The following is a 27,756-nucleotide window of genomic DNA, read 5'->3' as shown; positions in this document are numbered from 1 at the left end:
AAATAGATGGGCACATCCACTGAGCTTGATGGAAAGCAATTAGAACGTTTTATAAAACGATTAGACTAATCAGTATGTAGTCCGTATAATAAGGCAACTAGAGATCTCAGCTGTAGAGTGCATGTAGTGCAGATTCTATGAGAAACGACAGTTTAAGCACACAAAGCTCGATCAACTTGTTCCAAGTCCAAAAGAGATCCTGCTGTTGCAAGAAACTTTCTGATGTGCCCAGTACTGATATTGCTACGCTACGGGTTTCACAACAATTTGACATTGTATCACACGGTCTGTGCATTATGCTTGCGTCAAACAGTTGCCCAGATATCATGTTTAGAATTGATCGAGTCATTGCAAAGTAAAAGTGATTACGAATCTAATGTGAGCCATTTGACGTTGTCAGCATTGTATAAGAACAAGGACACAGCACGCCAAAACATGAGTTCTTTCCTAACTGTCAAATGAAGCGGCGAAGACGATTGAACACAGTCAGAAAGAAAATGGATATTGCAAGGTGAAGCGACACGCAAATATGTTCACAAGGAAAGAAATTGTAAATGAGTTTGAGCAGGACATAAAGTAAAAGAGCAGGTTTTTATTCATTGTAATAATAGAGTAAAGAAACATTTTATAAAAGACAAAAGTTATCGTTATGAATATCAATAGTCGAAGAGTACAAATTTTATTAAAAGAACACAATCAGTGGACAATAAAGACAAATAATAAGAACGCGATTTTACAAAGTGACCTCAACAAGCAGTCCGCACAACCCGTAGGCTATACAAAAAGCATGAAGAAAGCAAGAAGAAACAGAAGAAGTATGTAAAAGGGGGAGGAAAAGAAAGCCACCAATGCCTCGGCCTGGGAGTCCCAGTCTCCCAATCATTTGGCTGGGTCAATCAACCACAAACCCAGCCATCATGGTACAAACGAGTGGGAACCATGACGTACGCTACGTTTCGAGAGTCAAGTGCAAGCAATCGGTTGTGGATTGCCTGTGAGTGGGGAAGGGGGAAGGGAAGGACGGAAGGAAGATGGAAGGGTAGACGGAAGGGAAGGAAGGGAGGGAAGGACGGAAGGGAAGAGAAAAGGGAAGAGGAAAGGGAAGAGGAAAGGGAAGAGGAAAGGGAAGGGGTGGGGGTAGGGGAAAGAATTGACTCTCGAAACACCCAAAAAAAAAACAGCCATTTGCTGCTGTTGTCGAATGCTGGAGGAGCTGCTTACTGGATACTCGGATGCTGGGAGCCGAACACTGAGCTGGGAGCTGATTGCCGAGTGTCGATTGCCGAGAGTCGAATGCCGAGAGTCGAATGCCAGAGAGTTGATCGCCGAGAGTCGAATGCCGAAAGTCGAATGCCGAGCGTCGATTGTCGAGAGTCGAATGCCGAGAGTCGAATGCCAGAGAGTTGATTGCCGAGAGTCGAATGCCAGACAGTCGATTGCCGAGAGTCGAGTCCTAGGAGTCGAACACGATCTACAGTGGCACCTGGCTCCTCATTGCGAACCCCACCATGGCAGACCAGACCAGACCAGCAGACAAGGCATCCAACCGAAAGGACACTACCATATTTCTATGGCGAAAAACCGAAAAGGATTTCTCCGTCCTCTGATCTCGCCTGAAGACCGGTTGTGACCAACACCGTTGAACGCCAGACTGGACAGCCCGCCCAAAGCAGGGACCGGTTGTAGGCAGCCAGGGGGACCACGGGAAAAAGGCTGAGACCAGGACCGACAGAGGCAAGACCAGGACCAAGGGATGAGCCAAGGGAAGAGCCAGAGCCAGGGGAAGACCAGAGCCAGGGGAAGACCAGAGCCAGGGGAAGAGCCAAGAGAAAGACCAGGAGGATCCAAGGGAGTGAAAGAAACGAAAGAAAGAGTGAAGAGAAAAAACGAAATGGCCTGAAAAATATGGGCGTATTTATGCTTTTTGGATTGACCCGCCGCTTAAAAAAACACGTCACGTGACTTGTAACTCGTCATTCAATCAGCAGGTGGGAAAGTAAAATGGCAGGGAAGATACCATGTGAAGTAGAGGTGTTGAAGAGACACGGTCAAGCTGTTAAGAAGAAGGCGTATGTGGTCTGCGTGTTTTGATAGTCCTACGAAATATGTTTCACCGGTATCATGCAGGGCGTGCCCCGACAGTGTCGCCGCCTGTCGGGCCACAAGGCGCACAGACACGGTTTACAGTGTTTCAGCAACAAGATCCCAGAGAAAAAGTAAATGGCAGGTGCCGGGAATGGTTGACATTGAGAAAATAAAAATTACTGATATTGTAACAAGAAGCTCACATAAATAGAAGCCATATACACCTAGAAATAATGGCGCAGAAGTTGACGACCGTGAAGTACGCGTGATGCAAAGCAAAGTGTATACCAAGGACAAGTGGTGAAGCTCGGTAATGGTAGAATGAGAGTGTCTTTGAAGCCCTTCTATTTATTAATAGCCTTTTACAATTAAAGCTGGGTTAGTGCTGGCTGTATCGCATAGAGCGTTCGCCATCTCTGCCAGAGAGTGTTTGCCATCTCTCCCATAGAGTGTTTGCCATTGCTCGCACAGAGTGTTTGCCATTGCTCGCACAGAGTGTTTGCCAATTCTCCCATAGAGCGTTTGCCATTTCTCCCATAAAGTGTTTGCCATCTCTCCCATAGAGCGTTTGCCATCGCTCCCATAGAGCGTTCTAAATGTCGACTCCACTGTTCCCGAACCTCAACACTGTTATCAATATCACTTTGTCGACGATCTCGTGGCAACTATATTGCTCGTTACAAAAGTCTCCACTGTGCAATCAGGAGCGAGAATGACGACTCTCGCTCGTATATGAAGAAGTATAACAACAATATAAAACACGCACAAACAAGTTCAACAAACGGGAAGAGAAAAAAAAACATTCTTATTTGATACTTTATACTACTAATCAATTAAAGTTGTCGATGTCTTCTTAGCTTCCCTGTTCTTAGGCAGGTACTGACAGGAGCAACCACAGGATGGTACATCGACATCTGCTCCCGTAACCCTCTACCTATAAGCTAGGGTCTTGTCTTGGTTGCTTTGTGAATCATCGAAGGTCGATTGGTATTGAGATGCCCAGTCCCGTCTCACCAATCGCGACCACTAGCCTGCAATCACTTACCTGCGCCACCTACCTTAGTCGACCCGTGCCTACAGAACAAGCATCATCACCCACCCACGACCTACAAAAACCCGCGTTAGGTCCACAAAAAGAAGAAAGTACCTGATCGTGAAAAAGAGAAAAAGCGAGGAAGCAACACGCTGCGGAAAATGACTGCCTTTATATGCATCCCGCTTCCCTTTTTTCTCTGCTAAATAGGTAAAAATACCTCCACAGGTCCAGGCTAACAATGCGGGGAACAATGACAGATCTTCTGTATTGTAGCCGACAGTGACACGATCACAACGCGCTTTATCACACTTTGGTGCGCGCTTTTCACCTTTCTTCTTTTTTACATTTCTGTGGTCGCGTAGTTCTGCTCGCGAAAATAATCGAAAGGAAGTATTTGTTGGGAGGCTATGCACACCAGCAACAACGATGCTTAACGCAAGCTGTTCTAAGCTGAGAGAACCGGTTTAATGGTATGCTTCGCTTGCCACGCCCCTTTCAACCCCTTGATTAACCAAAAACATTGTTGGCACAACTTTCACATAGAACATGAGAGTACACGTAAGACGAACTCATGTGCTCAGAAGCAAGGCTTAGATTATGCATGCTTGACTCTCGTACGAGCCGACCATCCTGCTTTTTTTTGTATTTTGTTTTTTTCCCACATTTATCGTACATCACCCACACATACGCCGATGAAGTCACACACGTCTGATTGACTTTGTATCGCTGCTGCTCAGGCAGGTGGTGGATAAAACGAGCAAACCAAACAACAGTATCAACCTGAAGAAGCAGCTTGTATAAATGATTTAGTAGTAGTTCCAGGATGACGCACATACGATGTTGAAAACAGCCGTGCTGCTCTATAGTCTGCTCTTGACAATTTATTTTTAAGCTGGCCACATCCTTCATTGCGGGCTTGGAGGATCGGCAAAGCTGATTGCCGTGGGCATATACTCGTATAAGAGAGTGATTTTTATTTTCGTCACACATGCCACCACAGTTGATACAACAATGGCCGAGACTTTCTACAATGTTTCACTGGATCCCATGAAGACGCTGGCTACGGCGTTCAGCACATATTTACTCCAACCCAATCCAATACACGCTCAGTCATCCTGGTGATAAGATAATAAACAACTTGCATAACACTATCCGCTATCATTACCCCCAATCCCCTCCTTTCCAGATACCTTTCCTTTTTTTTGGACTTGAATTCGCCAATATAACTTTTGGTGACAAGACATCCATTCTGAGTGCATCATCGGCCGCCCTTTTCTTGGTAAATAATCGTATAAGAGATTTAAGAGATCACACATGACATACTGTACTGTACTACTGATGTATAGACCATGCTTTCAAGAAGTTACAAGAAGCCGTTATCCTTAGCAAGTCGTCATTATCCGAAACCAATCTCACGTTCAGCCCAAAAACCCAGTATGAAGTGACCAAACGTTTCAATCCCGAAGCTGATACTGTACGTCTGGCCTTGGCCGACAACATCAAGTCAAAAAATCAGTGATTTCGTGTGACCTCTTCCCATTACTGAATAGGCCACAAGTTCAGTTGTTTGGCAATCGATTGATCAAGGACTACCACGGCGTAGAAGAGCGACATTTGAAATAGAATTATCATAAAACTGTCACCTCCAAAGAAGGTGACGAGGGAGGTAAAACACGGTTCTATCGATGGCATATGGTTTCTGTCATGTATAAGTATAAGTTAAACCCACTCATAGTCAGCAGTTTGCTTGGAATCAAGAGTCTGGTAAGGTTCAACGAGGATATTCATTATCATATGCATGCGTTTTGCGCATTTTTTGATCTGTTATGATATTACAACGTGTGCGCGCTTGAACGTTTCTATTTATAATCTGTGGATATATACTATTCGTTATGTACGAGCGACGACGTCAAACTGTTGTAGATTGTACTGGCCGTATGATAGCACCAATGAACGCAATCGAACTGAGACCGATGAGAGTACCATTATACCGTAAAACGTGACAGGGTCGAGGTAATAGCTTTTGGCCAAGGCTTGTAATGGTACATATACAAAAAGGAGACTATGTATGAAAAGAAAAGTGTGCTCATGATACACATCATTGTGGGGTATATACGAATATCAAACAAGGTGTGGCGCATTCAAACTTTCTGGAACAAGCAAGTGCAATTTGAAAACTTTGTGGCTGAAGCAGCACGTTGATCATACACGGTTGTACTTGAGGTTCTGTCAAAATCTACAAAAAATCTCAAGCCTTTCTGCTTTTCGTGGTTGAAGTATGTATAAAAGCAAGTGTACATGTGTTACTCATTGGTCTGGAATTATTCATCTATCCACACCTATAGCAGTTAGAATATTCTGCTCTTCCTTTCCTTTCATCGTAACGCAACCTCTGCCTTTAAATCACCCAGTCCCTCTCTCAAAGAATGATAAAAGTAACTAAAGAAATGGGTAATGATGATTTTTCTTTCATGCAATAATAATCTGCTTTCTTGTGGTGTGTATGTGTGTGAGTGTGTGTGATTGTATGTGAGGGTGAGAGTGGATGGGAGTGTAATGGGTAGTAGTTTGTGGCGGTAGTAGTAGTAGTAGTGATGATTTTGTTGTACGTGTGGAAAATGTGTGCAGGAAAAGAAAGCAAATCTAGTCTTCTCAGGCCCTTGAGGGTTCCATGGGTCCTAATTGTCTTTGCTGCTGTAATTCTTCTATCCACACGTTCAACCGCTTCTGGAAATCGAACATTTCAAACTGCTTTGATGGTGCCGTTACCGACTTGATACAAGTAGAGGCTCGCAAAACATATTCTAATCTTCTGTCCGTAGAGATGGGTACATCCCTAAAACATCATAGAAGAGTATGAAAATTTAATGAATAAGCAAATAATGATAATCACTCCTGAACATTATATAAGGTACTTACGCAACACGTGATAAGTACATGTACACTTGAGCTGCATCTTCAAATTCATCATGCAAGTTGTAGTATTCTGCCAACAGCTCATATCGTTCCAAATCGAATGGTTGGTCTCTCAAGTAGTCCACGATCAATGGTGGGTTAAGCTATTCATAAAAATACATCTCGTTTAGCAACGACGTTGGCTTAAAATGGGAGACGTCGAGGATAAAGCAAGAAAAGAAAAACGAACCTTTATCAACTCATGTCCCAGCTTTTGATCCACGAACTGTTTGTAAATGTAGAGATGGAAACACTCATCGTCAAAGCTAAACGCCGTTTGGAAAACCTGGGGTCTTTGTGCTGCAGAAAGGACTAACAGACAAAAAAATAAAAATATCAGACATAGTGGGACCTTTATGTAGATATTATCCCGTTACTTACCTTTTTCGGTCCCGGGGGAAATCGCCAGCTTTAAAAGCTCAAATGCACAATGGTAAAACGGTTCCTTTGCCTTGTAGATTGCTAGTCGTTGATTATCATTTACGTTAAAGCCATCGTGAAGGAATGCGGTAGTGACATTCTGTGGATCTCTTGCATAGGCACATGCTATAACCAATTCCACAGCCAGTACGAATGCGCCTTGTTGGGAGTAATCGTGAACAATTTCTTGCAATTGCTCGTATGATATATGGATAGCAATACGTTTTAACAGCTTGAGAGATTCTTGTAATGCGTCTCGTGATGGCATTGTGTTGGCTTCGTTCTTGGCGGCTTGGATCTGCTTTTTGGCCTTGTACAAGATCACATCGGATGAGCTGCAGAAAGTGCCACAACGCTGTTCGAGCACATCAATCACGATATCCATATTCGCATAGCGTGCCATTGTTTCATCAATCATGGCCATAGCCAGGTGAGTCGCCAATGATCGGCCTTCATTTGATGTTAACAAGTCTTTGAATGTGTATGCTTTGAATCGAGCTTGCATCTCTGGCGTTAAGCTATATATATTGTTAAATGAAAGAAAGTGGCGTATTCGTCAATAATTTGGGTGCTTCCAGCAATATATAGATATTGATTAAGAGAATTAAAAGAATGCTATACCTCTTCATGACCTTGGAAACATCACTGTCGAGCAAGAACAGTAAAAACGAAATAGATTCAGAAATAAGAGCTACCAATTCGTAAAGCTCATACAAAGAGCGCTCTTCGTCTGATTGTGGTTGTACTTGAGGATGAACCGAGGCGTTCCTGCGAGAAAGAAAATCCTATTAGTTTCCATAAATGATCTCGATATGTATAGAATCACTTACAGATCCATGAAGCCTTCAAGTTTCCGTAAGATTTGCTGTATCGAGATTAATTTGTTTCGAGAAACCACTGTACTGTAATTGACGACAGCGCCTTGTACACTTGAAAAAAGAAAAAGGACCCAAAACGTGTTAGCGCAAAAAAGTTCTCTATCCAAACTGAATCCATCCGTAAAGAGCACTGCTGATACATGTTCAAACACACCTCTCTTTCACAATCTTCTGTGTCCAGAGTGGGCTGATCAGTCGATATATGAATAACGCAAGACCATCGTGTCTGCTGCTATATGATGGGTTCAATGAAGATGGCTTTTGACCAAGCGTTTCCAAAAGCTGAGTAGCTCCCTTGACAACAGGAATGGAAACGGTATCACTTGCTTGCACTATACAGTATACATATACAATAGGCAGAATTGATAAGGTTTCTTTTGTTTCCAAAGAGCCTACGAATCATGATCGCAATAGAGATAGTATCCAACGAAAAGACTTACATGCAATTCCTGAGAGTGGTGTCGATGTATGGCAGACAAGATTGAAGCACAGTGCACATGCATGGATTGTACCAAACAGTTCGAAAAAACCTTGGAATTCACCAGAGTGGGCGGATATGTGTGCACCGACACCAACCAATAACTTTTGTAACATATCAACAGGCCGTTGCTTGGTGACAACAGACATGCCATGGGTTGTGAAGACGAGGAAATGACGTGTTGGTTCCGAGGGTTGGGACGCTAATTCGTTCAATGTGTATTGCACGCCAGGCATCTCGGCGATACCCAAAACATGTCCATGTGTATCCAAACGGTTTGCAAACTCTGGGAATCCTGCCATTCGTCCCTAATATATTTATAACTGTCAATATAATCATTCTAATGCCAAAGACATTGAACCATAACCACCTTGTTATATCCCAGCCTTTCCTATTTTTTAGAATTTGTGTATACCTGAGTTGCCATCTTTCCAATATTAGGGCTAGCTGTGATGATGCTCTGTTGCTGCTCGGTTCTTTTGTCGACAAGTAATAGAATACCATCTTTGTACATGCTTTTGATAATAACAGGATGGTCAGGTAAAGCGTTACTGTGAGGCACACCTTGCGGGGTAGACGGAACAGGTGGTGGTGTTCGTACATGGACAAGTTCAAGTGCATCGGGTTTGCTGCTGGGTGACGAACGAGTCGATCCATATTTGAAATGTGTAAAATAGAGTCTGCATCCAGTCGATGTGATGGCTACGAGCTGATAAGTGGAAGCTTCCGAAGACGTTGTTGGATGAATAGAAACAATCTTGAAATGGCTGCTTTCGACATGCACGGATGAAGGGGCCATGAGTTTTGCGGCATCGTTGATCTTTTGATTCTTTTCGCCTTCGCTGTACGATAGGCCGTCTTCTCCCAGATAAGATACTTGGATGGCAGAGTTAGCAAAGAGTCGGTACAGTACGCGTCCTTCTTCATCAACTGCAATGCTGGTGCAAGGATCTATACATACGTAATGTGGGTGAGTGAAAATTGGACATCTTACTTGAGTAATATGTATATTATCATTACTTACCATTACTTTTGGTGAACAGAGATGTCGCCGACCTTAGCAGTCTCTTGGTACATCTGCTGGTGAACCAGCCTTCTTCTCTCTAAAGTAAAGTATATCACCCCCCATCATTTGCGGTCAGTCTCCATTTCACAAAAAATCCTTCCCCTACCTCTCCCTCCCTGATGTAAACCATTAACATACTCTATAATCGAGTTCCCAAACATCGCCCAGGTTGCTCAACATAATGATGCGACCGAATTTTGTGCCAATGATCTCTTTCATCTGCGCGCCCGAAGAGTTCGTGGAGATCTCGGTGCGATAAAACGACAAAGTATGTGGCTCGCCAGGCTGTGCCTTGAATGCGACAGCAATGATACTGACGTTCATTGTAGTGGCGACAACGAGAACATGCGTGATTTCAGCGTTGAAGATCCCGGGTTTGGCTTTGACGAGACCGACGCCCACAATAGAATGTGTTTCTTCATACGTATTCACGTCCTTTCTAATAAAGAATACAAAGGTTTCAGTATCTCATTCATCAACGCGCATTAGCACACCCCATACCATATTTTCCCCTCCTCTTACTTTTCAATGTAGTCCCACAGATACAATCGGTTTTCTACAGCAAAGTAGGCGCGGTTGATCTCTGGTAAAAGACCAGCAGCATCTCCTGGTTTCCCTACATTATAAGAAATGAATCAAATCAATTTCACCAATCAATATTCGGCCACATGAAAGAAAAAAAGCTAAAAAGAAGCCTTACATTTTTGAATCTGCTCAAGAGCAACAGGAGGTAGAGTGAATGTATGCTTTGGGAGGAATGGCTGAACTGCTTGTCGTTCTGGCAATTCGTATGAACCGGAGCTGGATGCTGTTTAGAGAAAAATAGACGCGTACGATACGAAAACAATGACAGTTAAAGAAAAGACGACGTGTTTGTTTTTTCAAACATAAATTGCTAGTCAAGAAGGGACATCCTGAACGTAGCAGTTGATTAAACAAAAACAAAAAAAAGTAAAAAAAGTAACACTTTTTTTTACCTGTAAACAGATCACCAATAGTAGGAATATGCGTATCTACACTGCTGGTACGTTCAAGGGTATCAGAAGCCGTGTGAGCAGCTTTGGTGATTTCTTCGGGACTCTTTTGATCCAGCATAATAAAGGCGATCGCTCTTTTTTTTCCGTGTATCTTCTATTTGCTGGTGGTAGAAAAAAATTAAATAAAAGAAAAAGGACGCGGCGAAAATTTGGTAAATTTCTATATTGTAGATTGTACACAAAAGAAAGAGGAGATTTAAATAAACGATTTGAATGTACCTGGAGTTTTGGGGTTTCGAAGTTCCTCGTACGGTAGGAAAGAAAAAAACGTTTTTGTTCCTGTAAAGAGAGAGCGTTTGGACAAATAAGTTAAGAAAAAAGAGACAGAGACAGAGAGGGCTGGCATTTATTATAAGACAGCTGGATTAGCGGCAAGTGACTGTCAGGCCCACGCGCTGCCCGATATGCACAGAAGTACACACACACATACATAGTTGATATGTGTATGCACACACGTATCATAAGCCTCTGTTATAAATGGTCTCACCCTTTTGTATCGTTAATTGACTACAGCTGCTCTATATTGGTTCAGTAGCCACAAAATGACTTATAGGCGGCCATGTCTATTGGCAACATCTTTTTTCTTTTGATGATTGACGTGTGGACGGAAGTGTGATACGGACTCTTTGACAAATTCAAGCTCTCAGCTTATACCCTATGCAGTTGCTGATAAGCAACAAAGCGCACGTGTCTTCTTGAGCAATGATAGTTTTGTATCGTATTGAGCTTTATCAATTCTGGTCGGTTTCGTTTCGATGTTGTATGCCTGCTTGACGACGACGCGCACACGTTACACAAGAGAAAGCGACGACAAAGAAGCACTATGATTTAAAGCTCATGTAAAAAGGTTACTGCAGTGATAAGTATCAGCTCCCATTGAAGTGCTTTGACAATCACTTTCCCGAGCATTCGGTACGACACGGACCCAGATAACGCGTCCATGTGTGGCAAAACATTTGTTTCAGAATGCACACAGCATATCAACGGAGTTTTTTCCACTCTTCTGTCACCTTAACCCTTTTCCTCCCCTATTTTCTCGTTTAAGCAAAATGCCACCCAATCCTACCTCGGACTGGATTCAACTTCATGTAAAGAAACACTCGCATTTCGAAAGAGAAGTTTAAAAGTAAAAGCATGGTACTTACCAAATTTAATTTTTCCCTGTGGAATACTAGGACCGGTTTTACAGGTAAACCTTTAATACAACGGAAAGAAAGAGCAACCGAACCGACCATCACGTAGACGTATACATAAATACACGAATCCGAGATTTATACGTTCTTAATATTTTTTCGTTTGTCTGTGTACATGTCTAGAAAGCAAGAAGTCTATTCTTTATCATGGGACCAAACTGATTTGTCAAAGTTCATGATTGCCGGTGCACAATATGGAGGACCTATCGGTGAGTGGTTTTTGCACAAACGAAAGGGAGTTGGGGGTAAGGTGTTGAGTGAAGATAAACTAACGGTGGCAAGAGACTAGCTCTTATTCGCGACGACAAGAAGGTTCTTTTGTTACAAAAGCAGCAACCGATCAAGCCAACCATATACATGTATACTGCTGCAGGAAAGCTGATTGAACAAATTCAGGTTCGGTATAGATTTGCGGGTTTCTGTCCTCACTATTTTCCTATCGAGTCATTATCTAGAAACTTTTGTTGTTTAACAAAACAAGTATCTTTCTTTGCAGTGGGATAAAGGACGAATTGTTTCATTAGGCTGGACAGACCAAGAACAACTTGTCGTTGTCACTGAAGACGGCATTGTTCGATTATATCCCCTTCACGGAACCTATACCCAGTTCTCCCTTGGAAAGGTAAGCGGGAATAACATGAAAGCGGCTGTAAAGGAGGAAGAGTAAAACCTACTCATAACCGCCTGGGTACGATTTATAGGAAGCAAAAGAAGATGGCATTATCGACTGTCAGATTTGGAGCAATGGTCTTGTTGCCATGACAAGCAGATATCAATTGGTTTCCGTCACCAATTTTTATGAACCGCGACCTAAACTCATGGCCGAAACTGGCTTGGATACAGAACCGCATAGCTGGACAGTTATTCCACCTCAATACACACTTAGCAGACACGTTGAAGTGCTCATTGCGACAGGTTCGACAATTCTTGTTGTTGATAGTAAAGAAACGGTGGACCAGGTAAATATACTCAAGTGTACGGGAGATCGATGCTTTGTGTGTGTGTGTGTGATGGAGAGGGGAGGTTAGAGTCCTCCAAAATGTACTATATCGCTCAACGTTACATGTGAATGTAGCGACTTCAACAAGGTCCATTTACGAAAATGGCAGTATCCCCTAATGGCAAATTCCTGGCCCTATTTACCGGTGACGGAAAACTGTGGGTTGTGTCCACCGATTTTCAAAAGAACTTGTCAGAATATGCGACGAAATCCAAAATCCCACCACAGCAGCTTGTATGGTAAGGAAGCAAAGAAAATAAAAATCTGAGGGTTTTGGCATTTGAACGGGTTCACAGACTCCATGAGTACTGATACAATATACGCATGTATATAGGTGTGGCACGGATTCGGTTGTGTTGTATTGGGATAAGATTGTTTTGATGGTGGGCCCATTTGGTGATTGGATCAAGTTTTCTTATGAAGATCCTATTTTTATGATATCCGAAATCGATGGTGTGCGTATCATGAGCAACGACAAATGTGAACTACTCCAAAAAGTACCAGGTAACGTACTTGAGAACCGTCTTTTTTGTTCTCTCTCTGTAGATCACTTATCAACACAACCTGTATCTTTCGAATTTTGTAGCTGCTACCGAGGAAATTTTCAAAATTGGATCAACTTCACCAGCAGCCATGCTCTTTGATGCTTTAGATCATTTTGAGGTATGCAGATTGGAGAAAAGTGACTCTGGGACTAAAAAGAGAAAGGCTGATGATATACTGGATAGCGAAAAAGTCCCAAAGCAGATGAAAATATACGAAGCATAAAGACAGAGCTTGTGGATGCAGTGGATTGTTGTATAGAAGCAGCTGGCTTTGAGTTTCAACACTATTATCAACGCGCACTTTTAAAGGTAAATGAGAAAGGATACATTTGATTTGTTAATGTCTTTTGACTTACTAATGGTTTCTTTTTTTTTTTGCTCTTCTTCCTTACAGGCAGCGTCGTTTGGTAAATGTTTTCTGGATAACTATAACGCCGATCGGTTTGTGGAGATGGCCCAATCCTTGCGCGTTTTGAACGCCATTCGATATTATGATATCGGTATACCGCTCACATATGCACAGTAAGTCTATGACTAGATTATCATTAAGGAAGAAAGTACAAATAAAGCGTGACAAGAATTTCGAAATAACAAGCAATATATATCAATTAGATATAAGCGCTTATCACCAGATTCAGTGGTGGATCGCCTTGTTTGTCGTAACCATCATCTGCTTGCAGTGCGTATTGCTGAATATCTCAAAGTACGATCCGACAAGATCTTGATCCACTGGGCATGTGCTAAGGTATGATTTATTTCTTTCTTTCTTCTTGTGTATAACCCGGTGTTAGAAAGCAAAATTGTTTTTTCATAAAGTAAAGCAACTGAACGATAAATCCTCTATTTTAGATCAAATCGTCCTCTGAAGACGAAGATACCATTTGTCGTATGATTGTTGAAAAACTTATCAAGAAACCTGGATTGTCTTATGCAGAAATTGCCAAAACAGCATACAACTCGGGTCAAACTCGACTTGCAACAAAGGTAAAGATTAAATATTGCACATTATAAAAAAAAGTTGTGGATAAGCGATGTTAACATACTTTTTAACAATATGGTTAGCTATTGGATTATGAACCTCGAGCAGCGGATCAAGTGCCTTTGCTCATGTCAATGGAAGAAGATGAGATGGCTCTTTTCAAGGCTATTGAAAGCGGCGATACAGATCTAGGTAATGGGAGGGGGGAAGCTCATAACGGTTGAACCATCGATGTACCTCTCAAGAATCTCTTGAGCCCTCTAACCAAAAATTATGCACTTTTATTAGTATATCTGGTCATATTTACTTTAAAACGAAAACTTCCCTTGGGCGAGTTCTTCCGAATGATCAACAACAAGCCTTTGGCATGTAGTTTACTGGAAGTGTATTGTAAGCAACAAGACAAGGAACTACTAAAGGATTTCTATTATCAAGACGATCGTCGAGTAGAAAGTGCAAATGTTATCTTATTGGAAGGATTCGAGCAGGATGTAAGTAAAATTTAAGCTCTAGAGCAAAAGGGGCAAATGTATTTGGAAGGATGCTTACTGAGAATGGGATACAAATTAGGATATCGCGGAACGGATAAGTAATCTCAAGATTGCCAGCAAGACATATCAGGATGATAAGGATCGCGCATTTGAAGCCAAGGTAATGTAACGATGGGTGCATAATTGATAAAGCATATAAAGTTAAATAAGTGAAAATGGTAATTGCTAGGCTACGGATGAAGGAATCAAGTTGTTACAAATGCAGCAACAACTTGAGAAAGATACACACCAACCATTCACCGGCTTATCTGTCAGTGAAACGATCTATAAATGCACAGTGCTCGGCCAGCAGAACAAGGCATCAAAAGTCAAGAGCGAATTTAAAGTACCTGACAAACGCATGTGGTGGATCAAGCTACGAGCACTGGTCGAAGTTCGTGATTGGGAAAATTTGGAAAAGTTTGCAAAGAGCAAAAAATCACCTATCGGCTATGAGGTAAACGACTTTTACAGATTAGCTGAAGGGGTGGGAGAGACAGGGATTTTGTATTTGATTAAACAGAGTAAAGGGTGGATTTCCATCAATTTAAACAGTGCATATCATAATTAATCACGCATAAATAATATAGCCATTTGTTGAAGAATGCATCAAAGCCAAGCAGTACCAAGAGGCAAGCAAGTACATTTTGCGATGCGACCCACCGGTTCGACCCATGCTCTTTGTTAAGATTGGGGCGTTCAAGGAGGCAGGAGAGCAGGCATTCCTTAACAAGGATATGGAAGGATTAAAGTAAGTGACAGTTTGGTGTATAGGGAAAGCGCGAGAGACAAGAGAGATGAAAGGAGGAAATGACTAAAATCCTGCATTTTTAATAAAATTTAATAGACAAGTACGGGCTAAATGCAGCAATCATATTGTTGCTCAAGAAATCGATTCCTTGTTGGCACAACTTAGTGCCAAATAAGATGTTAGTAGTAGTAGAAGTATCTTCGGCCTAGCTTTGTAATGAGGTGTAAGAGTATATATATACCTTATCTTTAGTTTATCATATATTAAGACAGCAATTTCACAATACCCCACCAATTCACTATGCGCACATCAAAACAATTCTATATGCAACTCTTGTACGTTCCTGCATACACACGTATATTGACAATGCAAGAAGTAGCTAGTACGAGCGTTTAGTGATACTGTATATACAAAGTTCGATTTGCGCTAATATTCTTAATTTTCCAAGAACGTGTATGTTTTTGTAAATACTCAGCGCGGGTGCCGTTTATTCCGCATAGTTCACCAGATAACAGATATTCAAAAAAGAGTAATTTATCGCATTGAAAAACAAATTACATGGCATTGTTTTGCGTAAAATGTGTACATGTATATGCATGTGACGATCAGGAAAGTAGCAGACAATCTGCTAATAGCCTAATGCGTATTACGCAGGGTCTCGACTTGAATTGGAGTCTACAAGCGGGAGTTTAGTGTCTTGGCATCACATAAACCGTGTAAACATTTTCGTCGGGCCAAGATCAGATATAGATCGAACCGAGCATAGTTACGGCCGAATGAGAATTGACAAAGTCGAGTAACTTTATCAGACATAAACCATATCCGTGCGAGCCAATCCCCTTATAGTTGAAAATAAAGGAGGGATCTCTAACTATGAAGCAAGGCAGGGAGTTCATCAGATCAACTATACGTAAAAAGGAGAAGGTCTCTGTCAACTGTCACATTTAATAAATGAGCAACCACCATCGTGGCCTAATATGTTGCATGGTGCGCATTAAATGGGGGGTGTTTGGTGAGAAAGAAAGAAAGGGAGTGGTTGCCTTTTATTGCAGGACGAAGACAATGAGAATTATCTGCGCTCAATTCACGCCTCTTCTTTCTTTCATATTCAGTTTGCCCTTTTTCTTAATTATTATTACTTTCCTTTACCCCATTCTCCTTCCTTATTTTTTAACTGATTGTCTCATGTTTCCTTCCACGTAATGTCAAACCTGATCGCGTTCATCTTTCCGAGCGGCGCCCATGCACTAATGCTGCTCGCCTTTGCCGCTCTATTGTTCTTCGCCGTACCTACTGATATTATCACCACCACCACCGCCCCTGACGACCTTTACCAAATAGCTTCGTTATTACAGCGACGCGATTATGCAGTTGCCATGGTCAAAAAGTACATTGCCGAGGCAGGGCAAATCACCAGTCAAGTGCTGCTTCCTCTAGCACTCCATTGGTTTGAGCATGTGCGAGTAAGTTCTCACTCTCTCGGACACTTGTTTCGTTGTTTGTGTGGTTATTAGCCGTATTAGAAAGAGCGCAACCAAGGAAGAAGAAAAAAAGAAGGTTGCTGTAACGTAGCACACGAACTTTTCTTAAAAGCAAAACGTTACATGCGCCTATTCGCGTAAAAAAGTCAAGAAGAAAAAGTTAGCATGGTGATAAGCTAATAAGTTTCTGTAATGGTGACACTGTAGAGCTGTATCAGTTCGTCGCTTCCTGACGCCGAAGAAACCGCCTTTGAAGAACAATTTAAATATCTCCTTGTCACCTCCTCCTTACTCAGCGAACTACCAACCACCACTACCACATCCTCTACAACAACACCAGCGAACAAATTATTCAAAAGTGCGACGAATGGCCGTAATACAAGTATCACCACTCGAAATAGCCTTTTCCACTCAATATTGCCAGGCATGATTACCATTGCAGCCGCCACCTCCTTTTCGTTGTTTGTGGCCTCCTACTCGGGAGTCTTGCCTGACTATTTCTCCTTGACTTGCTTGGTCTTGGCCAGCCATGGATTGGCATTTTTTATACTTCGTCGACGATATGTAAGCAAGCCAATTTCATGCAGAATGACCACATACCCAACCGGGGGGAATAGAAAGAAGAAACTCATGGTTTGAAAATATTAGCGACGTACAAAAATCCGCAGTATCCACACCACAGCGTTGGTTCGATTACGACAACTCGTAGCGCAATGCGAACAAGGTGATACCGCCCTATTACGCCTTGTTGATCAGATCCGTCAGCTCGATGTGATTTCACAAGGAAGCACACTAGCACCACCTAATCATCGCCACCACCCATCCAATAACATCAACACAGCAACAACGAACAGTGCTCCGTCCTCATCTTCTTCGAGAATGGCATCAGATATGCGACGCGCGACGTGTCATATTTTGCATTCACAATTTCGAAAAGTCTCAGACGCATTAAGCAATCTTGAACCCCTATCGCACGGAGGGAACTTATCCCGTTTTCGCGACATGTACAACATTAACGTTATATCACAACAGCAGCAACAATTCTTGGTGTTTGATGATCGCATGCTTAAGGCTGCCATGGAAAACACGGATGAATTGGAACACCTGATGCATACGATCCACTGGAAACGTCGCGAGTGCGTGATCCATTTGTTGGCACTGGATGTCATGACATTGGGTCATGATTCGGAGCGGATGGATTATGAACAGAATTGGGAGTCGGTTATTGAAGTCATATCTGAGCTTGCTGCTGATTATCGACGCCACACGCCGTTGCTTCATGAGCATTTGACTTCATCTTCTTGTAAGTGGCCTTTTCTTTAATGACGGGATCGGGAGGGAAAGGGTGATGATGGTTTATTGGAGTGGGTTACACAGACAGACAGACAGACAGAGAGAGCGCGCGGTCAAAATGCCTTTTTTTTTTGTTTTAACCTTTTTTAAGCAGTGTACAGCGAGGAAGAAGATGAACGCAAGATTCCGGGAACAGCAGATCAGCGCTCACAAGCCCTGTTACACTACTACACTGTCCTTGAAAAGCACGTGCGAGGTATACAATCGAAGCTTCTGCTGTGTCGACAAGACGCCAAGGCGATTTCTACAAGTCGAGGTAGATAATTCTTTTGATTCGTGGGCGACACAATAATCTATAATTAATTATCTAACTTTTGACTTTGCATAAATGTTGATACATCATAGCGGCGGCAGCTTATTCGGTTGAACGGATAGGTGAACGGTTCGGAGCAATAGACCACGATTTGACGCTCATGCTAGCGCAATGGGAAGACGCCAAGGACGCGTTTTCAATCATTGTCGCCACTAGTGGCAGGAGCGGTAGCAGTGAATTGAATGAATTGAGTGAGGATTTAGCACAAATATTACCCTCACCACCATCCTCACCTAAAAAAGCGGATTCGTCATCATCGGTGGTGTCATCATCTTCCGCGGGTGCGTCGGCTTCCTCCGCGAGACGGACGGCGCACTTTCGGAAATCAATGATGACAGCTGCAGCGGTTTCTGGTTTTCTAGAAAACAAACGAGCATCAAGGCAGCAACGGACTCGAGCACAGGTAAAATTTAAAAGACAACGTGCTGTGTGATATTTGTGCGAATGTTAGCGTGGATGGCAAGCTATACAGTTGGTTTAAACTGGACTGGGTATCAGACTAATTGTCTTTTAACACTAACATATTAACTTTTTTGATGTAGATGTCAAGATACTCGCTGCTATCGTCACCGTCTACCGAAACCTTATAATCCTTTCCTCATCAACATCACGCATCATCATAGTTATCCATCCCATCACAATAACATCATTGCTCCGTCCTCGTGAATACGTCTCCACTTTTCTTACTTCCGCTTAACTCCCCTCATTCCATCCATTCTACATTCTTCTAATCTATCTATCTCCGTGTGTAATATTCTTTTTCTCACCATTTTTCTTCCTCCTTGTTTGGAGTTTGTCTAAACACAATATCCCTTGTAATATATATTTTTTCTGATTGCAAAAAGAACTAGAAATTATCCGAGCAAAGTGTTGGAAGGATTAGATAGAAGGTTGTTGGGTTGGCATTTGATCCAAAACCAAGACAAGAAAACCTTTTATTTTTCTACCTCCTTTGTCAAAATTCTATATGCGAATATCTCGGGCAAAGGTCGAGAACCTTATTTGCCTCAGTATCAACATCATCAATATCGTTCTCTATATCCTTGTCTTTACAGCTGCTATCGTTAAAAGCATTGATGGAACTCTGGGCGAGATCATTCAAGTTGTCTATTGTTGGTAAAGTATACACGCATGCATAACTTTTTCTTACCTGAAACTAAACAGTGGGAAACTTACATATGCAATTCAGTACCATGAGTATCCTGCTAGTCGTCAACGAGTGTAGGACATTTGCTTTGACACAGATCTATTTCGGGTTTCTTGGTGTACACCAAGGCCGAGGCTTGCTCTTTTTATTGTAAGTTTTTCTTGCACACCACCATCAATTCAAAAATTCTGTTACCATGACTGAAAAATAACTGTGATATAGTTTGGGCTGCCTTGTCATGTGCGACAAGGCATTCAATGTCATTGTCTCCATTTTCAGCTTTACCATTGGCCTCGCATATTTGATTCTTTCATTCTTACCACACATGCCACCACCCAATGCATTCAGTGTACACTGGCAACATCATCAAGATTTCTGGGCAGAAGGGTTGGATTTGCCTGCACCACTTCCAAACAACACTAATAGGTCGTCGAAATCGATCAACAGCACAGCTACCCCGCCTGCTTTCCCTCACCCGTCTTCATGGCATCCTTCATCACCCTACTATTTTACCAAACAAAATACCAATAACAGTCATGACCATAACCACCCTATTCCTCTCGTACTACGAGACGATCCTTCTACTATAAAAGCTACTACTAACAAGTAATAAATATTAATATCTTATAAGAATAAAACAAATGTAACATTATTTATTATCATTCAGCGACAACATGAGTAACATGGCTTTCTCTAGCATGCTCAATGGCTGACTGAGTGATCATTGTACAATTACTGATGGTTAAATGGCGTAGCTGCGGGTTCTGATCTACAACCATATGGATCGCGTTATCAGTGACACTGGATGATCCGGATATATCAAGTGTTTTAAGACTCGATAAATCACGGACGGCACGGAGTACCATTGCAGTGACAGAATGCATATATTTCATGACCAGCGTATGGAGATGGGCAGCAGGCGCTCGTACCAGCCCTTGAACGAGCATCAACAACCCATTCGGTGTGACGCGAGGATTATCTACCAGCCGAAGAATCCGTAAAGATCGGCTGTTAGTTTCGGCAATGGCTTCCAACAAATCGTCACCGACAGCTCTACATTGTGTCAATTCGATTTCTTGTAACGCGGTAGCATGATGGCGGATGAATTGTAAGAAGCCTGCTTCGGTGATACCATGGCAATATGAAAAAGAAAGTCGCTGTAAACTGCCAGCGCTGACGATCGCGTCAAAAACATCGTCAATAACAGCGACATTAAAGAATTCTAGATCCACAAGTACCGGACAGTGTCGAAACATGGAGCTGAAAAAGACTGTGCTGCATGCTATAGAGCAGTGAAACGATTGTAGTTTGCTGAATTGGAGTCCTGCAAGCCCTGACCATTCATCCATAAGGATCACATCACCCGCACCTACACCTATATGCAGTCGTTCGAGATGGTTTCGTGTACGTTCTAGCACTGGCATGAAATCGTTACCCGTATATCCGTGCAGATCGGCAATGTATAGCTCTCGTAAATGATGTTCTTCGTTATCACGATTACCCGTTGTCGTTGTTGTATTAATAGTGGTTGGAATGATGCTGCCAGTATTACTAGTGATAGTGCTGAATAAAGCTTGCCGTTTTTGATTTTTTTCCGGTGGAGATGCATAAGTATCTTGCGGCAAGGATGCATGCAAATCAAAGTATTCTAGATCTGGGCAGAGGTCCAACACTTTTTCAGGGGTAACCAGTTGTCGGCTATCCTCGGGCCGAAAAGGTATAATTAAGCAACGTAGTTTTGGGCATCGGCATAACAGGGATTCTATTAAAAGCATGTAGCGGCTGACGTCTACTGAAAGATAGGTGATAGAAAGGAGGCTACTGTCGGATACGTTTGTTGCTGCTGAACTTTGGGTAGTAGAATGCACGGTTGTTCTTGAGTGTGGTGATGGAGCATGAAACGTGAATGAGGACACGTTTGGACATAGTTTTAACAATGCGTCGATGGTAACGTCGCTCGAGGGCGCCACGTTGATTCGTAGGTTTGTCAAATGATATCCAACGCGTCGTAGTGCGGGCCAGACATCATCCATGGTGATTTGACACATCTGAAATTCTAGACGTATATCCCCCCATTCATCACCCGACCGTTTTATTCAGTATTGACTCATAAATGCGGTGTAACTTTTCTTTCTTGGCTTACCGAGACTACGAATACTTTGACATCGATTCATTATCACTTCTATAGCAGACCGCGTTGCATTAAACGACGTAACGTTGGCTAGCGCAATCGACTGAATATGAGATCCCATCAATCTCGTGACGTGTTCATCCTGCCGCTTATCACAGCCCCAAAACATGATGTCCAAATGACGACAAGCAAGACATCGTGGAACAAGTTCTCTCCACTGCACACAAACATCCATACACGCCATCCACTCCTCTAGTGTCAGCTCTTGCAAAATGATTGAAATAACATCGAATGGTAAAACGCGCATTAAATCCAACCGCTGATACTGTTTCTGTTCTGCCTCTTGTTTCTTTCTTAGGATCAGTTCATATTGTTGTTGTTGTTGTTCTGGAAGTGATGATGGTTCGACAGAATATAGACCAAAGGCATAAATATCTATAGCTTCGCCATAGTTGCTCTGCATCGTATACAAATCGCCTGCGCGGAGGTATCCGAGCGGTGAATGTGGCGCATAATGGATCATTTCTCGGGCGTCTTCAAGTGCTCGTTCATAGTCACCTTTATTACCGTAGGCTTCGGCGCGTACGTCGAGGATTGCTACATACTGCATGGATTGGAAGGCTTCGACCGCCATGGTGGTTTGCGAAATGGCGTCGTCATAGTCATGTCGATTGAGTGCTTCGCTGCCATCATTATAGTGCTTGAGCCAGGGCATGTGTTCTGGATTGTGGACACCACCAAAATTCGCCATTTGATAATATATATTTGGAAAAACAAGAAGAAGGAAAAGGAGAGAGAAAAGTACTATACTACTTGAGTGTGTCACCTAAAGCCGTATCCGAGTACAGCGAGATCAAAAAAAGCATGATGCTGCGGCTGTGGGGCTGTGGGTTGATGCTGGCTCTGCTACTATTTTTTGTGTTACTGTACGTTTCCAATGCTAGCAATGAATTGAGTGGTTTCCATTATGTATTGTTTACGAGTTTCACAAAGTGAACGCTGCTGTTTAATGGCGATATGTGCTCAATGTATATCTGCATGTTTGCTGGTACTGCTATCACAATTGAGTCCGTGAAGTACATGAATACGAAGAGCTATGATATATTAGACAGCGATAAATTACTACAAAGCAAACTCTGGAATTTTACAAATATCACACGCGAGATTCCAGAACTTGGTTGCTTCTTCCATATTGTGCGAACGCTCTGAGCTTTCCTCCTTTTTTCCGTCCTTAAAGTACTCGCCAGTGACGCCCTTGAGTTCCTCGCTTGCCACATAATACACGATCTTGGACACGCCATCTTCCTCGGACACTCCTTTACCCGTGATACTGCCAAACAACTTGATGAATACACCAACAAGTTTCGGCTCGTCACGACTTAATCCTGTCGAAGGAAGAAAACCAGGACAAAACGCGTTGATCGACAACTCTGGGTATTGCTGGGCCATTACATAAGCAATCCAGAGCACGGCAAGCTTGCTGACCTTGTAGTATGCAAGTGAGTTGTATTTTGCCTTTTTCCCATCCAAAAGATCGAGCAGATCTGGCTTGATCAGTAAATCGGTGTTGAGATGGGCCATAAATACGCTGCCGGGAGGAGGGTTGGGGTTGTGAAAATCGGAAGTGACAAAGAATATACGGCCGCCTGGTGGAATTAATGGTTTTAATAACATGGTCAGGTACCTAAGATAGGAAAGACGTTAGTAGCGCGATAAGTAATATATACAGAATAAAAGAGAAATAGCAACAACGACAAAAGATGTCAGTAAAACCGAATGCTTCCATATTGTAATATTCCACTCAAGACGTTTTATCGCTTACCAAGGTCCAATTGCATTTGTAAAGATTGTTTTTTCTACTTTGTCAGTTTCTGCGGTATACTCGAGACTAGGAGTCATGCGACCAGCATTATTGATCAGAATGTCAAGCGTTGGCAAGCCCAGTGCTTTGAAGGCTTCCACGGCATCACGGATAGATGATAGGCTTTCCAAATCCAAAGTGATTGTATGCAAGCGCTTTTGACCATCAGTAGAAGGCTGGATCCATTGCACAGCCTCTTTAAGCTTGGTTTTGGTTCTGCCTGTAATTACCACCGTGTAGCCTTCGGATAGGAAACGTTTAGCTGCTGTTCGGCCTAGCCCACTTGATCCGCCTGTAATGAATATAGTTTTTGACATATTTATGAATTATTGTATATGTAGTGGTAGTTATTTCTCTCCGGAGACTGGAATGTGTGAAGAAATAGATGGCAAGCCGAGAAATTGTATCATTCAGATACTGCTATTAAAGTAAATTTCGGCAGTCAAGTGTTACACGACGACAGCTTAGGTAAGTTGACGAGGCTTTCCATAACGGTGAGCAATGTTTTTAGCATTGTCCACTACCAATAAATATTCTCTGCATGTTGAAAATAAAACAATGTGTAACTTTCTGTGTATCCGCTCAATTTCAAAGACAGATCGAGTCTAACACAAAAGCCTAAATATGACTTATAGAACCAAGGCTAAATTATTACTATTACTGTACACAGATAAAAGTAGTGATGTGTATCACAAGCATTACGTGAGATATGAAGATAAATATGCTTAAAAATAGCGTAATCATATCACCATGATGCTACATCAGACTTTAAAACTACACTGGCTTTTTCTACTACTACTATCTCGCTGTTAAACGAAACTCATATCACACGCGATATTCCAGAATTTGGTTGCTTCTTTTCATACTGTGCGATCGTTCTGAGCTTTCAATTTCCTTTCCTCCTTTATTAAATTTGTCAGTAACACCACACTAAGCTCTTCGCTTGTTGCATAGCACTCGATATTTGGATACGCTATTATACTCAGACACTACATTGGCTCAGCCAATCCTTCTGTCAAACATGTTGACAGGCTCGGTGCCGCGTGATCCAGGCTTGTATAGAAGGAAGGAAGCTGGGGAAAAATGCATTAAATTAATACGTCTGCATTTAGTTGGGCCATTACGGAAGTGACCTATACCACGGCAACTTTGCTGACTTTGTAGCACGCATTCGCATATGAAAAGGTTGGGATGATCTGAGCTGACCAGCAGTTCGCTATTAAACCCAAAAGTGACGAAAAGTACTCCTACGTGACATCTTCCAAGAGAATCCCAGTTCCCCCATTGTTGCACTTTCATTTTTCCTGTCTTTTTAGCCCATGCTACATGCATACCGCACCTTTACACCCTATAAGAGACGCTATATGATTGTAAGATACTATTTACGAATTTATTACCAAAAACCATTTAAGAACATATTTTAGTTGTTTTCTTCGGGCTTCATGGCAGGGAATAGCAGAACCTCCTGTAAAACGCGAGGGTAATAAAAAAATAAGAGAAAAGCAGTATTTAGTCAACCATGATCGCCTGAGGTCCTCATAATTTTACAGCAGTCCTTTTCCTCCTGTCAAATTTACCTTAATGTTGTTCGAGTTGGTCAAGAACATGGCAAGACGATCCAGACCCATACCCCAACCACCGGTAGGTGGCAGACCGTATTCAAGGGCCTGACAGAAGTTCTCGTCAATCATCTGGGCTTCATCGTCACCAGCAGCCTTGTCCTTGGCCTGCTGAGCAAAACGTTCACGCTGATCGAAGGGATCGTTCAACTCGGTGTATGCATTGCAGATTTCCTTGGTGGCAACGAAACATTCGAAACGCTCGCAAAGACCAGGTCGCTCACGATCCTTCTTGGCCAGGGGCGACATCATCATGGGGTGGCGCATGATGAAGGTGGGAGAAATGCAGGTGTTTTCGATATATTCGCCAACGAGCTATATAATCAAAATCCGTTAGTCTCATGCTCACTCCCAAAAATCCCTTTGGTATTACTTTCTCTCTCCCGCCCAAACCCCCCCCCAGCGAACGCTGATCGCCTTCTTACCTTATCAAGCATACGAGCGTTGGTGCGTGGAGCAGAGCAGTCGACGTTGTTCTTAGTGCAAAGGTCCGACAAGAACTTGTTGGTCTCATCGGTGTGGAGTTCCTCGGAAGGAGGGAACTTGACGTTGAGCTTTTCTTCCAAAGTTTCAATCATGTCGACGCGACGGAAAGGAGGAGTGAAATCCAAATCCATGGCAGGGCCTTCGGGACCTTCGGGGTGGTATTGGATCTTATAAGTACCGAACAACTTCTTGACCATGCCGGAGAGCAGCTCTTCAGTCAAGTTCATGACATCGTACATATCAGCATAAGCCCAGTAGAATTCGCAGGTGGTGAATTCGGGGTTGTGGGTCAAATCAATGCCCTCGTTACGGAACTGACGACCGATTTCATAGACACGATCCAAACCGCCAACAGTCAACATCTTCAAATACAACTCGGGAGCAACACGCATAAACATGTCCAAGTGCAAGTCGTTGTGGTGGGTGACGAAGGGCTTGGCAGTAGCACCACCGGCAATCATGTTCATCATGGGGGTTTCGACTTCCAAGAAATCGCGCTCGTCCAAGAACGAACGGAGGTACGAGATGATCTTGGAACGGGTCACAAACTTGTCACGGACAAAGTTGTTCATGATCAAGTCCAAGTAACGCTGACGGTATCGCAACTCTTGGTCCTTGAAACCATAGTGGGCCTTGGGCAACATGCGCAAGCAAGGCGACAAGAGCTGGACTTGCTTGGGGAAGATGGACAATTCGCCACGCTTGGTCTTGCCGGGAACACCGCGGACACCGGCGACATCGCCACGACGCAGCAAATCGTGGATCTGCGTGTAGTCGTCGCCCTCGTTGTCTTGTGCCGAAGCCATGATCTGGATCTTGACGCCGTCGCCGTGCAAATCGTAGAAACGGAGCTTAGCACCCGAAGCACGCTTGTTGTGGATACGGCCGGCAACGGTGACGACTTCGTTGTCCAGACGCTCGCCGGTCTCGATCTTGCTGTACTTTGCAATGAACTCAGGGATTGACAGCTCAACTTGGAATTTGTGAGGGTAAGGGTTGGGGCTTTGATCCTCGCGATGAGCTTGGATCGTCTTGCTACGGAGCTCAAAGTATTGCTGGAGAACAGACACACAAGAAATTAGTAAAGTCCTCCTCTTCTCCAGTTTATAGATTATCATCCCCCCCCTCCTATCTCTTCATTATTTACGTTAGGGTTGAGCTCTTCTTCGCCTTCTTCGGCACTCTTGGCCTTTTCAGTAGTCTTGGGTGCGCTGGCAGCCTTGGCAGCCTTTTGTGCTTCCTTTTCACGCTGCTTTTGACGTCTCTTCATCTCCCTAACAGTGTTATTTTTTTTATACAAAGGTTATGTCAAGGGTACGATAAAATCAAAATTTGTCAATTGACGTACGATTTGGAGATCATTTCACCCGTGACGGGGTCTTTTTGGAGATTCTTCTCATTAACAGCAGCAGCTGCTGCGGCAGCGTCAGTACCCGACATGATTTATGATTGTTGGTTGTTGGTGACGATCGAACAAGTACAGAAGAAAAAGTTGACAGGACAAATTTTTTTTTTACTCAATCCAAACTTCCGTCGGAGTTCCTAAGAAATACGTCCAAATTAGGGGATCCTGATTGATTCAAACTTCTCTTCTCCAGGGCAGTTGTTTCCAAGATGGAAAATGCTTACTAGAAAAAAACCCAATATTGAATCAGTTCCTACTAGCATGTGGTGTTGTTCTGAGAGCATCTCTTGTTATATTATCGGTCGCTGTCAATAAGCGCTGCATTGCTTTTTTTCTTTGCCTCGTTCAAATACCGTGATGTTTGCCATAGTCAAGCTAACAGGCCATAATGCATGTCGAAAAGTTAACATCGATCACGAGTCTTTGACCGCAGCAGTCAAGCGCGTGCGTAGTCAGGGTATCACCATATATGTCTTGTTTGTATACCAGTGGTAGCAGTAACAGGCAGTGCATTTGCTCGGTCTTTCCCGGTTACAGTAACTGCAAAAAGCCTTCACTTCATTGCACTGGTGCCATGAACTTATTTCGACCTCATTTGTTATCGTGTAAAATCGACTATTGATAGAAGTAAAATACAGTAGTTATCGTGTTTATTATATGTAAGAAAGATCGTGGTGACGAACGGATGACTGAAGGGTATAGATGAAGGTCACAAGGAAAACAGTGAGCGTCTCTGATAGACAACTATCAAACATTGCTTAGATTCCTTTGCTATGCAATACAGCATACGGGCACGGCGTAGCAACTACATATAGTGAGCAAAATGCAGCAAAAATATAACAACTATGCACAGAGTATAGCAAGCAATCAAGCACTTATTGGAGAAAGTAATACAACTAAATATGTCGCTACCAAAAAAAAATGCTATTTGGACTTGCTAGAAGACTGCACAAACGAAAAAGCAGGGTACATTTTCACTCAAGTCCCTCGCTCCTAACTATACAATA

At 42.8% G+C, this 27,756-nt stretch overlaps 13 protein-coding genes across 13 annotated transcripts; 8 read left to right on the top strand and 5 right to left on the bottom strand.

The window, feature by feature from the left end:
- Positions 1-639: 639 nt before the first annotated feature.
- On the top strand, positions 640-1,132 carry BDB00DRAFT_831473 (uncharacterized protein). The gene is made up of 2 exons (XM_053124123.1): positions 640-1,027; positions 1,077-1,132. The coding sequence occupies exon 1, from the start codon at positions 650-652 to the stop codon at positions 821-823; it is 174 nt and encodes a 57-aa protein (XP_052978064.1). The 5' UTR covers positions 640-649; the 3' UTR covers positions 824-1,027; positions 1,077-1,132.
- On the top strand, positions 901-1,407 carry BDB00DRAFT_831472 (uncharacterized protein; the record flags this gene model as incomplete). Its single annotated transcript, XM_053124122.1, is given in 3 exon segments — positions 901-953; positions 964-1,039; positions 1,211-1,407. The coding sequence occupies 3 exon segments, from the start codon at positions 918-920 to the stop codon at positions 1,405-1,407; spliced, it is 309 nt and encodes a 102-aa protein (XP_052978063.1). The 5' UTR covers positions 901-917.
- Positions 1,408-2,986: 1,579 nt separating this feature from the next.
- On the top strand, positions 2,987-4,744 carry BDB00DRAFT_930202 (uncharacterized protein; the record flags this gene model as incomplete). The annotated part of the gene is made up of 3 exons (XM_053128995.1): positions 2,987-3,228; positions 4,468-4,624; positions 4,672-4,744. The coding sequence occupies exons 1-3, from the start codon at positions 3,081-3,083 to the stop codon at positions 4,742-4,744; spliced, it is 378 nt and encodes a 125-aa protein (XP_052978062.1). The 5' UTR covers positions 2,987-3,080.
- Positions 4,745-5,551: 807 nt separating this feature from the next.
- BDB00DRAFT_831459 (Nup133 N terminal like-domain-containing protein) lies at positions 5,552-10,144 on the bottom strand. Its single transcript, XM_053124121.1, has 14 exons — positions 9,896-10,144; positions 9,619-9,726; positions 9,441-9,534; positions 9,057-9,357; positions 8,877-8,955; positions 8,268-8,803; positions 7,815-8,160; positions 7,529-7,706; positions 7,327-7,425; positions 7,118-7,264; positions 6,458-7,014; positions 6,267-6,388; positions 6,041-6,180; positions 5,552-5,957 (listed from the first exon to the last, which is right to left on the bottom strand). The coding sequence occupies exons 1-14, from the start codon at positions 10,011-10,013 to the stop codon at positions 5,774-5,776; spliced, it is 3,009 nt and encodes a 1,002-aa protein (XP_052978061.1). The 5' UTR covers positions 10,014-10,144; the 3' UTR covers positions 5,552-5,773.
- A 796-nt stretch (positions 10,145-10,940) lies between these two features.
- BDB00DRAFT_472923 (uncharacterized protein) lies at positions 10,941-11,740 on the top strand. The gene is made up of 4 exons (XM_053117511.1): positions 10,941-11,043; positions 11,131-11,144; positions 11,272-11,357; positions 11,438-11,740. Exons 1-4 carry the CDS (start codon positions 11,005-11,007, stop codon positions 11,650-11,652), a joined length of 354 nt encoding a protein of 117 aa, XP_052978060.1. The 5' UTR covers positions 10,941-11,004; the 3' UTR covers positions 11,653-11,740.
- A 166-nt stretch (positions 11,741-11,906) lies between these two features.
- Positions 11,907-15,128, top strand: BDB00DRAFT_766458 (Vps16, C-terminal region-domain-containing protein; the record flags this gene model as incomplete). Its single annotated transcript, XM_053119596.1, has 14 exons — positions 11,907-12,107; positions 12,224-12,387; positions 12,483-12,652; positions 12,735-12,811; positions 12,877-13,002; positions 13,088-13,215; positions 13,306-13,438; positions 13,543-13,677; positions 13,756-13,864; positions 13,961-14,163; positions 14,243-14,323; positions 14,393-14,659; positions 14,892-14,953; positions 15,050-15,128. 14 exons carry the CDS (start codon positions 11,907-11,909, stop codon positions 15,126-15,128), a joined length of 1,935 nt encoding a protein of 644 aa, XP_052978059.1.
- Positions 15,129-16,035: 907 nt separating this feature from the next.
- On the top strand, positions 16,036-16,664 carry BDB00DRAFT_831456 (uncharacterized protein). Its single transcript, XM_053124120.1, has one exon. The coding sequence runs from the start codon at positions 16,156-16,158 to the stop codon at positions 16,465-16,467; it is 312 nt and encodes a 103-aa protein (XP_052978058.1). The 5' UTR covers positions 16,036-16,155; the 3' UTR covers positions 16,468-16,664.
- Positions 16,540-17,008, bottom strand: BDB00DRAFT_472856 (uncharacterized protein). Its single transcript, XM_053117509.1, has one exon. It carries the CDS (start codon positions 16,869-16,871, stop codon positions 16,611-16,613), a length of 261 nt encoding a protein of 86 aa, XP_052978057.1. The 5' UTR covers positions 16,872-17,008; the 3' UTR covers positions 16,540-16,610.
- A 1-nt stretch (position 17,009) lies between these two features.
- On the top strand, positions 17,010-18,879 carry BDB00DRAFT_472857 (uncharacterized protein). Its single transcript, XM_053117510.1, has 4 exons — positions 17,010-17,737; positions 17,900-18,043; positions 18,133-18,503; positions 18,643-18,879. Exons 1-4 carry the CDS (start codon positions 17,314-17,316, stop codon positions 18,688-18,690), a joined length of 987 nt encoding a protein of 328 aa, XP_052978056.1. The 5' UTR covers positions 17,010-17,313; the 3' UTR covers positions 18,691-18,879.
- Positions 18,880-19,400: 521 nt separating this feature from the next.
- Positions 19,401-19,896, top strand: BDB00DRAFT_831452 (uncharacterized protein). Its single transcript, XM_053124119.1, has one exon. It carries the CDS (start codon positions 19,486-19,488, stop codon positions 19,855-19,857), a length of 372 nt encoding a protein of 123 aa, XP_052978055.1. The 5' UTR covers positions 19,401-19,485; the 3' UTR covers positions 19,858-19,896.
- A 2-nt stretch (positions 19,897-19,898) lies between these two features.
- Positions 19,899-22,219, bottom strand: BDB00DRAFT_930197 (uncharacterized protein). Its single transcript, XM_053128994.1, has 2 exons — positions 21,391-22,219; positions 19,899-21,303 (listed from the first exon to the last, which is right to left on the bottom strand). Exons 1-2 carry the CDS (start codon positions 22,127-22,129, stop codon positions 19,907-19,909), a joined length of 2,136 nt encoding a protein of 711 aa, XP_052978054.1. The 5' UTR covers positions 22,130-22,219; the 3' UTR covers positions 19,899-19,906.
- Positions 22,220-22,248: 29 nt separating this feature from the next.
- Positions 22,249-23,751, bottom strand: BDB00DRAFT_831449 (uncharacterized protein). The gene is made up of 2 exons (XM_053124118.1): positions 23,201-23,751; positions 22,249-23,062 (listed from the first exon to the last, which is right to left on the bottom strand). The coding sequence occupies exons 1-2, from the start codon at positions 23,554-23,556 to the stop codon at positions 22,501-22,503; spliced, it is 918 nt and encodes a 305-aa protein (XP_052978053.1). The 5' UTR covers positions 23,557-23,751; the 3' UTR covers positions 22,249-22,500.
- A 665-nt stretch (positions 23,752-24,416) lies between these two features.
- BDB00DRAFT_472783 (lysyl-tRNA synthetase) lies at positions 24,417-27,026 on the bottom strand. Its single transcript, XM_053117508.1, has 6 exons — positions 26,974-27,026; positions 26,693-26,886; positions 26,492-26,618; positions 25,284-26,399; positions 24,817-25,173; positions 24,417-24,704 (listed from the first exon to the last, which is right to left on the bottom strand). The coding sequence occupies exons 2-6, from the start codon at positions 26,782-26,784 to the stop codon at positions 24,660-24,662; spliced, it is 1,737 nt and encodes a 578-aa protein (XP_052978052.1). The 5' UTR covers positions 26,785-26,886; positions 26,974-27,026; the 3' UTR covers positions 24,417-24,659.
- Between the last annotated feature and the right edge of the window lie 730 nt (positions 27,027-27,756).

Source organism: Zychaea mexicana (genome assembly GCF_025766255.1).
Source record: "Zychaea mexicana strain RSA 1403 chromosome Unknown BDB00scaffold_54, whole genome shotgun sequence".
In the NCBI taxonomy this organism is placed as follows: Eukaryota; Fungi; Mucoromycota; class Mucoromycetes; order Mucorales; family Lichtheimiaceae; genus Zychaea; species Zychaea mexicana.
This window is presented reverse-complemented; position numbering and strand designations above follow the sequence as displayed.

Bases quoted from the DNA above. Each gene is read 5' to 3' on its own strand.
- BDB00DRAFT_831456 (XM_053124120.1), top strand. From the start codon at position 16,156: ATGTCAAACCTGATCGCGTTCATCTTTCCGAGCGGCGCCCATGCACTA.
- BDB00DRAFT_831459 (XM_053124121.1), bottom strand. From the start codon at position 10,013: ATGCTGGATCAAAAGAGTCCCGAAGAAATCACCAAAGCTGCTCACACG. The intron at 7,707-7,814 runs GTAAGTCTTTTC...TATACTGTATAG, and splicing joins ACCACTCTCAGGAATTGCAT to TGCAAGCAAGTGATACCGTT. The intron at 6,389-6,457 runs GTAAGTAACGGG...TTTGTCTGTTAG, and splicing joins TTCCCCCGGGACCGAAAAAG to TCCTTTCTGCAGCACAAAGA.
- BDB00DRAFT_472857 (XM_053117510.1), top strand. From the start codon at position 17,314: ATGGCATCAGATATGCGACGCGCGACGTGTCATATTTTGCATTCACAA. The intron at 18,044-18,132 runs GTAGATAATTCT...GATACATCATAG, and splicing joins GGCGATTTCTACAAGTCGAG to CGGCGGCAGCTTATTCGGTT. The intron at 18,504-18,642 runs GTAAAATTTAAA...TTTTTGATGTAG, and splicing joins AGCAACGGACTCGAGCACAG to ATGTCAAGATACTCGCTGCT.
- BDB00DRAFT_930197 (XM_053128994.1), bottom strand. From the start codon at position 22,129: ATGGCGAATTTTGGTGGTGTCCACAATCCAGAACACATGCCCTGGCTC. The intron at 21,304-21,390 runs GTAAGCCAAGAA...ATATACGTCTAG, and splicing joins TCAAAGTATTCGTAGTCTCG to AATTTCAGATGTGTCAAATC.
- BDB00DRAFT_472856 (XM_053117509.1), bottom strand. From the start codon at position 16,871: ATGGTAATCATGCCTGGCAATATTGAGTGGAAAAGGCTATTTCGAGTG.
- BDB00DRAFT_831449 (XM_053124118.1), bottom strand. From the start codon at position 23,556: ATGTCAAAAACTATATTCATTACAGGCGGATCAAGTGGGCTAGGCCGA. The intron at 23,063-23,200 runs GTAAGCGATAAA...TTCCTATCTTAG, and splicing joins ACAAATGCAATTGGACCTTG to GTACCTGACCATGTTATTAA.
- BDB00DRAFT_831452 (XM_053124119.1), top strand. From the start codon at position 19,486: ATGTGCGACAAGGCATTCAATGTCATTGTCTCCATTTTCAGCTTTACC.
- BDB00DRAFT_831473 (XM_053124123.1), top strand. From the start codon at position 650: ATGAATATCAATAGTCGAAGAGTACAAATTTTATTAAAAGAACACAAT.
- BDB00DRAFT_472783 (XM_053117508.1), bottom strand. From the start codon at position 26,784: ATGTCGGGTACTGACGCTGCCGCAGCAGCTGCTGCTGTTAATGAGAAG. The intron at 26,400-26,491 runs GTAAATAATGAA...TCTGTTCTCCAG, and splicing joins AAGAAGAGCTCAACCCTAAC to CAATACTTTGAGCTCCGTAG. The intron at 24,705-24,816 runs GTAAATTTGACA...CGCGTTTTACAG, and splicing joins CCAACTCGAACAACATTAAG to GAGGTTCTGCTATTCCCTGC.
- BDB00DRAFT_472923 (XM_053117511.1), top strand. From the start codon at position 11,005: ATGCCACCCAATCCTACCTCGGACTGGATTCAACTTCAT. The intron at 11,358-11,437 runs GTGAGTGGTTTT...GCAAGAGACTAG, and splicing joins ACAATATGGAGGACCTATCG to CTCTTATTCGCGACGACAAG.